Genomic DNA, 12,192 nt, shown 5'->3' on the forward strand with positions numbered 1-12,192 from the left:
ACACTGAAAATAAAAGTAACTGAAAATTTCCATGTACTTATCTGAACTGGAACAACATGGTTATATTAGCAAACGTAACACAAACAGACAACAACAAATCCCTGATCAAGTGAAATTCCCCTTGATGGAACTACAGTGGTAAGCACATTGCAAATATCCGACATTGTGGAATTGATAGAAGAAATACATGACTTGATTGTGCAGACCTAAAAGAAACTGCAATTGGGTGGGGAGACAGCCAGTACAGTCGAAAAAAATACAGGCGCGTGTTATACCAATACTCAATACATCCAGAGAAAGGAAGTTTCTGGTCTGAGAGAAGATGGTGTTAAGGACATTAAGTGTTCCTTAAGTGAAACACATCATATTTAGAAAGTGTATCATTACAGCAATCTATCATTTGACTTACAAGCATTAGTAATTATCATTGATTGCAAGTCATGAAGTGTTTTCAAATTAGACAATATAAAGTTTCTATACGTAACTGAATGACTCACCTAATTTTTTCTAAGACAGTAGGAGTGAGCATCTTGTAATATACAAAGAACATCTAACCTTTTGTTTCCTCTCTTTGGGTTTCCTCTTCTTTGGTGATGTTGATGGTCCATCTTTCTCCTCAATCCCTTTCTTCCTTTCCTTTTTAATTTGCTTCTTTTGCTTTTCAGGTCCTTCTTCATCCTCTGAACTACTTTCTGCTTTCTTTGTTTTAATTTTAGGAATTTTCTTTGGTGGTTGCAAATTGATTCCTGCATCTGCTGTCCAGTCAGAATAATCACTAGAGTAGTCACTATGTATGATATATCAAAGAAAAAAAAAAATATTAAAAAAACAGAAGTTAAAATCAATTCAGATTGCATTGGATTATATAACCCCATACAAGATGATAGTTAACAGTCTAGATAACCACAATATTTTAATAGGTAAAACCAGTGCTTAATATCCTATATTCTATCTACAGTTTAAATAGTAGTAAACCAAAAGCCTTGAGATCATTCAGTCTTGCAAGAAGCTTAACTTCTAGCATCACTAGAAGTAAATCCACTGTTTACTTGGTCAATTCAAGACTATACATGTTAATGTCTGGATATTGTTCCAAGACTTCTGGTTTTGAATAGCTTTGAACTTTGAACAAGTTAACAAAAAAAAAAATTTGCTAAAGAAGAAACAAAGGATGGGTTGAAGCTACCTCAGTCTTTGCTCTCTAATTTCCAACTAAGGGTCAGAGGCACCTCAGACTGACAAGTCATAGGAAACTGCTACCACATGCCTGAAGCATGCACATGCCTGCAGAGAATTAACCTCCTGCCAAACCAATTGGAAACAATTCTGCTTCTGACAAACAACGATGAAACTTTCCCTACATTTTAGTTAGTACTATAGCTGAAAACTAAATCCTGACAGTTTTAAGTTATTTTTCATCTTTTCTTCTAAACGTGCACAAGTCTTAATTATTGTTAGCTGTTTACAGAGAAAATTATTTAAGATTTCTCAGCAGGACTTTTCTCAGTAAGGTATACTGTCACTTACCTAGAACTGCCATCACTGTGCCATGCTCTTTCATCATCTTCTGATGTTCCACCACTGGCAACAACTACTTCCCCTTCCTAAAAAGAGGGGGTGGGGGGTGCAGAGGAGGGGGCAGGGAAAAATAAAGTATTTTACTGGGAACTCAAAAAAGTTATCGTACATAACAGTATGACAAAAAAATTTCTAGATTTTATATGTTATAAAGCATTATAAAAGCTTTAAGTTGTTAAAAAGGCATTTTAGTTTGCAGATAGTTATTTTAATTGACTTAATTAAATGAAAAGTAAGAAAATGTCCGGACAGATGCACAATGTAAAGCAATTTTTTTTAAACATATAACCAGTGGAGATCTGAGTGCTTCTTAATCTCCATTTAAAAGGCTCGCTTACCTTTTTGAAAATTATTTCCAGTCCTTTTGATGCAGTATTTTCACATCTTTTCAATTAATATCAAACAAAAACCCAGTACAAACTTTATATACTCTTATTACTCACTTTACTGTAGCTACAGAAGCACAGAATGGTTGAGGTTAGAAGGGACCTCTGGAGGTTGCATTATCCAACCTCCCTGTTCAAGCAGGGCCACCCAGAGCTGGTGACCATACTGCTAGGTCATATGGGCCATACTGATCAGTCTTCCAAATACAGAAAAGATTTAACACTGCACACATATTTTGCAAAATGCCATTACAAATGAGCATTTCTCTCTTTTGTCAACTATTTTTTAGTCAAAACTAAACACATACAACAGTATGCAAAAACTTAATTCAACATAATTTCTTAAAGACGTGCAAGAAAAGGCACAATGAAGAACATAACCTGAGTTTCCACTAGAAACAACAACTAGCTGAAGCAGGATCTTAATGAGTAGAAACTGAATATATAAGATTGCCTCATGAATAAGGATCTTACATCTGAGGAACTGTGTCCATTTTCTAACTCTTCAGCAGGCCTTGCAGTTTCTTCTACTGCGTATCTCGTACGGTAGTTGTGCTGATTAGCTTGCTGTTTTCTTGAGTCACTAGTGTCTAGTAAATGATCATGAGAATGGTTCTGTGAAGACATAAAAGTCAAAATACATAATTTTTGAGTATATATTCCATTAATACAAAGCATTTTCTTTAATAATAGTATTACAGGAAGCAACTTCTGCAGTAGCAAAAAGACAGAAGTTTCAACACCACAAATTCAGAACAGACCACAAGTCTAAAACTAAAGAGCTGCTGAAGAACACTCCACATGCATTGTTGAATATATGCACTGAGCAGTTAAATATATTCTGGAGATAACTAAAATTTCTTCACAGATGTAATGGAAAATTTTCATCTTTTTTAAAAACCTTCATTCTCTACAAGGTACATATCAGTTTACTGATAGGCTGCTAAGAGCCTCTAACAGCTCAAAATTACACTTAAAATGGCCATCAGAGGAAAGGGGACTCAGAGAACTCCAGAGTGTGTTATTCTGCAACTGAGGAATCAGATTTGTTAGAAGACAGACCCATACAGTAATATATCTCTTAGCATACAGAGATGACTGTTAGCAAGTAAAAGCCTTTAAATGGTACAATGATGCATCAAAGAGTTCAAATGAATGAGTCAGTTGGAAAGAATGTGAGTTCTTATGAAGCTTAGAAGAATGAAATAAGGCTGTAATTAAGAAACACTTCACACTCCAGCATAAAGAGATTTTGTTCCCCCTGCAGAATATACATAATGCAAACATTTGCTCTCAACACGAAGTCTGTAATCTTGTATTAGTCCCCAAACTCTGGCAAAAAAAATCAAAAGCTATGATCTTGATTTCAAGATTCTTGAGCTAATTTTTTTGGCATCCATATTTGAACTTCAGCCTAGCTCAGACCCAATGAAATAGTTTCTGGACACATTCCTAGATGCCACAAAAGGAGGTACGCTTCCCCTGTGCTTTCTTCCATAAAGGAAACTTCAGATATCTATTAGGTGCTGATATGGCTAAAGAAAAAAAAAAAATTCCTTTTTCTTTAGGAGATCTTTCCTGCCATCTATGAAAGTCAGTTTATGAGATTAAGTTTTCTCATTAAGGAAAAAAACAAAACCCACTTTTTGGTAAAAACTGTACTAAAACTTGGCTAAGCAGAAGTAGCTAAGATTTGGTTTTCCTTCAAATGCAAAACCGTTAGCTGAGCTTTCCTCCTACTCTCCCTGTTAGAAGACAGACGCCCTTTTCAGGTGTGACTGCAACAGTTCAGTAGTGTAGGCCAGCATGCTGATCTGTACAATTGCATTATAGTTTTCACCAAAGCACACAGGACCAACACAAACTGCTCTGTGAGCACTGCATTTCTTTCGTTCCATCAAGTGAATTCAAGTTGGGGAAACTGCTATTGACAGCACAGCTACCAGAGACACTTCTAATTGGACTGCTCAGCAACCAGAATTTTAACATTGCCCAAAACTTTTGAGACCTGGGGCATTCCTTCTTCTGGATTCAAACAGGCAGCACATGCCAGATCTCCTCAAGCTGCTATGACCTGACCCAGAACAGCTCTGAGGCAGCCCTAAGACTAGGGACTGAGCCTGTCACACAGCCTTCTGTCCCTCAGCCTTCTGGGACTGCTCACTTCTTGTCAAGCTCTCAAGATTCATTGCTGAAGCAGAGAGGTCACAAAAGCCACTGCTGCAGCAGCTAGCTTCTGCTACTGAATTGTTACTTTTTTATAAAGCCTATCTACCTCTCAGCATCATAGAAAGCAGCACGAGGAAGCACGGACAACATAATGGAATCAACTAAGTCCAACGAAACAAATTAGTTAAGTATCCTTTACAAAGAGGATGTATTTTGCAGAAGCTACATTACAGCCTGTTACACTCATTTCTTCCCTTTAGAAACAAAAGTCATAAAAATTTACATCCCTATTTCTATTCAGAGGTGAGAGATTTTTCAAATGGTTATTATAAATACAGGTTTTCCCTACTTAGAACTACACATCCTTGAAAAACTGAAGTGCTTTGCATTACTCTGGTTTTGAAAAGAGTTGCTATCTTCTGGCAGTTCAAAGCTTGAGGAAACTCCCCTCCCCCAATACCTCCCCCCAATAATTCATGGAAGCAAGTAACATCACTGGATAAATACTGGGCCATAGTGATGCCAAAGGGTAACTGCTTCAGTAAAAATGCAGTCAAAACAAGAATGGAGGAAATAAAGGAAGCCACACAAGTAGTTATCTGTAAGTAACAGAATGACAGAATGACTCAAGTTGGAAGTGACCTCTGGATGTCATCTTGTCCAATCCCACTACTCAAGCAGGAATGAGAAAAGGGACCATAAGTTATGCATCTTCCACATCTTTCCAAAAATGTATTAACATCACTTCTATTCAACACCGTTTTGCCAAAATCTGATGAGAAGCTGCAGGCCAGGCAGTTCTTAATTTTGGGGAGCAGTGGGGTCAAGTGCAAGGTTTGACTCAGAAGATAAAGTATTACAAGCTGCTTCTGACAAAATGGAATTTATCACCAACATGTTCAACAATGACTGAGAAAACACAGCTGATGGTCCGCTTCCCCCTCAATATCTCCCAAAGAAAGAGCTTGAAATTGGACTCTCGACTCTAACGGGAGGCTTGGAAATAAAGAAAGTCAGGATAACCTATGATTTGAGGTTCAATCATCACTTTCTCTCAATGCTGACAAGTACCTTGTATCATATCCAAGGCTTCCAGTCAATACCATAGCACATCTATAGATATATCAGAAATTACAGCTGCTGTCAGAACAGTTTTATTGTGAAATACAAATGATGGCATTTCCTGTGTTTGAGAGGGATAGATACAAACATGTCACCCAGACACTGCTGAAGGTCTTTGTAACACCATGTGTGAAAAATACATGGAAAACTCAGTGGTGTCCTGACAACTCAGACCACTGCATTCTACTGTCTCATGACCCTGACTCCACTGGGAAGCACAGCTTAGCTCCGCTTTCACACAGGGCTGTAGCAATTTTGCAAAGCTTTGTCTATAGCAATTTCACAGTGTTTCTTCACCAGCAGTATCTATTTATCTGAAAATGGTTTCTAATTCCTAACACGAATCAGCCTCTAAAAAGTTAAGCAGGGGTAGGGCACATAGGTATGTGCAGTATCAGAACCCCAACATTAAATAGATGCTCACAGCCTCTTTAAGACAAAGAAAGGGAACTTAAGCTTTTTTGTCTGCATACGCTCTTCAGAACATTATGATTGAAATGTTATGCTAAAAAAATCAATTTGTCAAGTAGCCTACATAACTGTTTTCATTCTTGACTAGATATGCTACTCAAATTCTTCAACCCAGCATTTATCTCTGAACTTAAATTTGTCCTTATTGGATTTCAGTTCTTATTTTTCTGGAGAGGGACACCTTGGCATTACCAAGGTCATTAATATATAACTTTGTCCAAGTTTAATATTCTTCAATGACTATGAGTTTTTATCTCAGATTATAAATACAACAAATTGCCCAAGCTGTTAGTGCATAAAGCAGTTTTTATTTCACAGAACTGCTGAGGTTGGAAGGGACCTCTGGAGTCAACCTTGTCCAACCTCCCTGCTCAAGCAGGGCCACCTAGAACCAGTTGCCCAAGGCTCCACAGTCTCTCTGACCAGCCTGTGCCCGTGCTCAGTCACCCTCAGAGTGAAGTGCGTCCTTAGGTTGGGATAAAACCTCCTTTGTTTCAAGAGTTCATGCCCACTGCCTCTTGTCCTGTCATCTTCTCTTTGGCTAAAGAGCATCCTTCCATATTCTCCTGAAGTCTCTGGATCAGTGCTTGTATTACTTAGTTTTCACTCTTATCACATCTCACACAGCTAAGAAATTAGTGAGAACAGTTCCGAAAGCAGTGAAGATAACAGACACTAAACACTAAGTGCCAGTCTCCGGTTTTAGATTATTTCCCTCTTAACATCTTGTTGATTTACCTGGACGTAGTGTTTAAATAACATGTAAACTGAAAAATTACTGCTTTGGGGGAACACAACTAAGCTGCCTTCAGCAAAACAATGCACACATTTCTCCTCACTGGTTTCTGTTAGTTTACCATACAGTTGTTTGCACTTGCCACAACAGAGGCCTATGCTTACTTTTGTCCATCCATAACGATCTTCAATCTTAATTCTTTGAAATTTCCCCTTATAATTTCCACTTAATGATAATTAGAAATACTTCCGTTCCTGTAATTTTTTTTTAACTAGGACACACAACACATCAACCCTCTAGCATACAGAAACTTCAGCTCTTTTATAATTATTAAAATGCTCTGTAATCCCAGAGGTTTAATAAACTAATACTCTTATTTACTTGGACTGGGAACATTTACCTAAGCATGTTATTCACCTCACTTCTCGTCTTCAGCATGCTTCTGAAAAAAAATTATTTGAAATACAGTTCCACTTTAAAATGCAAGTATTCCAATGCCACATTCTATCCTCTGTCATTAATGGTTTTGTTTGGTTGGGTGTTTTAAGGGGTTTTGTTTATTAATAAGAGAAAACTCTATTCCTCACCAATGACTTTGAAAGTCAAACCGAGTTGCTTCATTTGACATGCAGATCAGTGATACTAACTACTATGCAGGTCAAAACACCCAAGCTTTTAGGTTCTCCCACACAACGCCATTAGTCCCTCAAGCAATCATGTACAAACACTTCGCATTATGACTTGTGTCAAAGAAATGTGGGTTTTCTAACTTTAAATACTAGAATGCTTCTGTGGCTTCCAATATGAGTTGTAGATGTTGTTAAAGAAGGAAGACTGAGCTATAATTTTGTACTAATTTTAACACACCCTATAATAACCCTGAACAAAAATTAGTAATAGGACTTTGGAATCTACTCAAAAAATAATTACAGCTGTTCTGTGTTCTTCCTTACTGACCTACACTTTAGCTTGAAATCCAAACTGCTAAAATTTTTCCTGTTCTCCTTTTCATTTTACTTCTGTATTTTTTGACTCCTTTCAGTTAGAAGGGAACAGTTGTCATAATTTATGATCTGAACTGATAAATTTCAAAAGTTGATATAAAAATTAGTATTTCCTACTGGTATGAACGCAACTGAATTTGTGTACAAGGACAATGTTTTAATACGAGTCCTGTTTACTCTGTTCCCAGACCAGCTGACAGTACTGTAGAATGACACACCTTCTAGAATTCTTGACATTGCAATCCTTAGGTTTATAGTTTACTAGAAGATGATGTTTTCCCCTGTATTTTGTTTGAGGTATTCCCCACCTCCTCTAGATTATAAATTCTCTCATTAAACCCTTAAGAATTCACTATGCAACACCAAAGGACTGTAGTCTTGCAACACTACTGTAATATAAATTGCAAGTTAGCAGTATCAAAACGTACTGCATGCACTCAAGGAAAATGAAGGATTTACATAGTACTTTCCAGTTCTATCTTTAACCTAACACAGCTTGTATTTAAAGCCATACAGTCACTGTAAAGAACAGCAACAGAAGAGCTGCTATAATTAAGTTACTGATTTCTATTTAAAATACCCCTAAAAATATCACACAAGTTTGTGGAGTGCAGTCAGTCTTGCTTCTCTTCCCAGATGTTTATTTGATTTTATTATGAATACCACAGAAGATGACAATCCCAATTCACCATTCCTATTGTTCAGACACTACCGAGCAGAAGTTTTGCTCATGCCAGCCATAAGTAACAACAAAAATCACTACAATCTGAACAGTTTATTTCACTGTGAGGCTCAATCACATAGCATCAAGTACCCTTTTCTTCTTGCAAATTTGCTTATTTAAAGCCCATTTGATACCTACTAATTTCTGAATCCCTGAGATTTATCTCAAGGGATGTGAATTAGTGTACTTCTCAACAACCTGAGTCCTCTGAATAGAGACATATTTAATGAAGAGTATGAGGTTTTTGTCCCACAATGCCATTTAAAAAAAAAAAGTATCCTGGAGGGTCTAAGAATTTACTTAAGTGTTCTGAAAGCGTTACCAAATTTACCAGTAATTTCTATATGGAAAATTTACTGACATACTCAAGTGCAGAGACCATGACTCTCTGCTTTTTGCTGTATTTCCTCAGGACAAAGATGGGAAGTGACTAAAGGATTTACCAAGTTATCCCTCCCTCACATTCTGGGCATCAGAATCCAGATCACAAACCCTCCAGGGACTGAGAGAAATGAAGGGCATATTCTTCTTTGGGTAGATATATGAAACTGAAGAAATGTTTTGCTAAGCTAGCTTTTGCTCTGAAGGATTTTAAAGGCATAAATATCCACAACAAAAATATGGGGGTCAAAAGGATCCGGTGCCACTTTTAAAGTTCGGAGACTACAAAATTTCTCCTCTGAGAAAAGATTTTCAAAAACATCCATATAATGTTTCTTTGTTTCAAAGATGTAATAAAAGCAGTTGCTGAAACCAAAATGCTGGATCAACTAGCCTACTCTGCTGTTTTTATGTCCTAGTGATACTTTAGGAAAACTGTAACCCAATTAGAAATTTAAGGGTAAGTTTGTAGAAATTCACATTATCAGGAAGGATCTTTTGACTAGGCTATAGTTGAAAAAAAAAAATTAAGGAAAAGAAACTCTTGAGCAGTGTAATCATTTAATTAAACTGAAAGGAAGTCTATAATACAGCACCAAAATATATCCCCTCAACATAAGAAAGAACGTTGTTAAAACTGGGATTTGTGAGGCCCATTTTTCTATTATTCCAGAGAGAAAACATGGAGTTACCAAGATTTCTGATGTCCTGGTATTTGATTAATGAGTCCTGCCGTGGCCACCTCCAAAACCATAAGGGGCACAGACAGACCTTCTTCCCTCTACGTACAAAAACTGGAGATACAGTGAAAAAATATTTCCTTTTTTTATGTTGGACCAACACAATGTTGGTGACTGCAGCATTGAAATTAGCTCATCAGTACTATTTCTTAAGACAGTAATGCATACAATTTTAATACAAGAAAGAAATTGAAAATAAAATTAAGAAATTTAACACAGAAATTGAAAATTATTAGGGGACTGTTTGGGGCTGAGGGAGTGTTCATCTCATTTCTTTTGAAAGCTTTACTTTGGTTAAGGATGAAAAAAGAAGCAAACCTGAACACTCAAATTTAGTATCAAGTAGAGACTTGCCCATCTTAAATTTACTCTTTCTGCTGCATACAAAATTAATTCATCATTATTTAAAAAATACAGAAGCACTACTAAGCATCTGAAATGTACCTTCAATCTCAACCCCTTCCTGCCCAAGAAAATAAATAATGAACAGCAGAGGCAACAAGTATGGTACTCTGATAAAGTTAAGAGCTGCACAGTCTTTGGTATACTTGTTCTTAATATTTCATTTTTAAATTTTTCCACCTTGAACCTCATAAGTGATTTTTAATTTTCAATGGACAATTTTCAGGCATTCTTGAAGGTCTGTATTTCACTAAGTTTTTGATGAAGGGCAAAACAGTCTTAGCCAGAATAAGCATGCTACAAAACTCAAAGTGTGGGTTCTCCTCTACAGTTGCTTAAAATTTACTTCTTTTATTACAAAATATAGTTGGTTATTTAGCTAGAAAAGCCCAGATAAGCATGACAGACACATACAAACAAGACATAAAATGATTTCTGTAAATACAGACTTCCTTCATATTTTCTTATCAGCATAAATGCATAAGATTTTTTTGCAAGTTTTGAAAACATCAAGTCAGTTATGACAATTTCATTTTTAATACAACTCATTCCCTGCTATTTCATCTATCCTGCTTTCCCCTTTTCTGAGAAATGTATTCCAGCTCTAGCAAAAAGCATGACTTAGAAATGTCCCATACAAAACCACAATATGATTATTAGGGTACCATGAGAGAAAATACCCAATTCTGTATTTGGAGATGTATTTAAATGTGTTATGGTTAAAAATTGTGACTTGAGTTTTAACCAAACCTTTCCACATAACAGTATGTCAAACAGTATACAACAGAGCAGTATGTATCGATTAACAGTAACAGATTTCCCACAGCAAATCATGTCCCTAACACCGGATTTGCAGGGCTTCTCACTTTGGGAGTTCTAAAAGCAACCCCCATTGTTTATTGTGAACATAGCAAAACATCAGTAGAGACATACTTCCTCATTCTGGGGCGGTAATCAAACTCCTGTATCTCTAGTTTTTAAATTTAAAAGAGCAGTGTAAATTTATGTGGCTTAACACATTGAGTTAAATTTTATGTTTCTTACTGCATTAAGGTACAAGTGACTATTTACCTTAGAGAAAGTAGGTATTTTATTCTCTCTTTGAATGTGACTTGCTACATGTTTTCTTTTCTCTTCCGATCGATACACCCTTACTTCTTCTTCTCCCTTTGCTGTTCTCCATTCTTCCTGCCTACTGAAAAAAAGAAGATTGAGATGTTATCTTTAAAGCAAAATACACACACAGCTGAGAGGATTTATTCCAAATCAAGGAATAAATATTCAACATTTATAACATTATTTGAACAGTAGTTTTTTTCTTTACAGTCAGAATATGACTTCAAAATTACCTTTTCTGATCAAAGTAAGATCTCAACCTTATTTAAAAAAAAACTAGAGCAGTTTATGCTTGACTGTGGCTAGTAGGGTTTTTTGACTTATTGATAGAAGTCTTCCTCACAAGAGTTGATTACTGAACAAAATGAAGTTCCAGTTTGGAAATCAAAATTCACCTCAGACACCTGATAGATTAGGTCAGTGTCCCAGATGTAAAATGCCATATAATGACAGGAACAGATGTAATCAAAACATACTGTAATCTTGTTGTAAATCAGGAAACACTGAGGCAGCTAGATCCCACTGCACATACAAGTCAAATTACTCAGTCATTTGTTAAATTGTCAATTTTTATTCACAATACTTCTATAATTCCAACATTTTTCAAGTGATATGCAAACAATTGATTTCAAACTGACACTGATTTTATAAGAAATTGGAGACCACATAATAGATAAATGCCCCAAAAATAGTTATATGACAATGTGAATTCCAAAACTGTTCAATTTAATTAAGTTCGACAAACTAAAATTCACTGAAAACCTGGCCTATGTTTACCTGGCCACACCAGAAGACAGTTCAGGCACTACAACCCTTCGACTCCAAGCCACAAGGTCTCGCTCAGTGGCTATTTCACTTCTTGGTGCATTGCTATGCATCTGACGCACACCTTCAATTTGTCCACTACGTCTTAATCCTATATTTGGTGGTGAATGTACTTCTGAGGTAGAACTTACAGATCCTAAGAAGTCAAAAAATGATAGTTGTACTTGATCTGAAATTCTAAAGGAAGCATTTAAATAGAAAAACCCAAAATGAAAGGAATAATTACTTCAAAATAAATCAAGTATTAATTGAATATAACTATTTCAGCAGTTTCTATAGTCATCACAACACACACAAACTTAAACAGCTACTGGGCTGTATTTAAAAATTCACTTTGAACAAGAGCAGATGTATCAACAATCTGAAGCGAAGCAAATGTTTTATTGATTTGCTTTTCTTTAAAAACGCTTTTGGAAACATTTATGAGGCTAATTATTGCTACTGCACTCTAGATCTGTATTATAAAACAGTGAGCTATCTCACTAAATCCACGTATTCCTTAAACAGTCTTCTACCTTCAAAAAAATGAAGCCACAAC

General features: G+C 36.1%; 1 protein-coding gene across 5 annotated transcripts in view; it reads right to left on the minus strand.

The window, feature by feature from the left end:
- PHIP (PHIP subunit of CUL4-Ring ligase complex) overlaps nucleotides 1–12,192 on the minus strand; it is a 117,567-nt gene that overhangs the window by 33,368 nt on the left and 72,007 nt on the right. For 4 of the 5 annotated variants that reach the window (XM_074895947.1, XM_074895944.1, XM_074895946.1 and 1 more), the window contains 5 exons: nucleotides 11,607–11,790; nucleotides 10,785–10,908; nucleotides 2,439–2,579; nucleotides 1,528–1,604; nucleotides 556–787 (listed from right to left, as the gene is read on the minus strand). In XM_074895947.1, the coding sequence (XP_074752048.1) occupies nucleotides 556–787; nucleotides 1,528–1,604; nucleotides 2,439–2,579; nucleotides 10,785–10,908; nucleotides 11,607–11,790 (758 nt within the window). The remainder of the gene's footprint in view (nucleotides 1–555; nucleotides 788–1,527; nucleotides 1,605–2,438; nucleotides 2,580–10,784; nucleotides 10,909–11,606; nucleotides 11,791–12,192) is intronic. The other variant, XM_074895948.1, reaches the window with a different exon arrangement.

Source organism: Athene noctua, chromosome 1 (genome assembly GCF_965140245.1).
Source record: "Athene noctua chromosome 1, bAthNoc1.hap1.1, whole genome shotgun sequence".
Taxonomy (NCBI): Eukaryota; Metazoa; Chordata; class Aves; order Strigiformes; family Strigidae; genus Athene; species Athene noctua.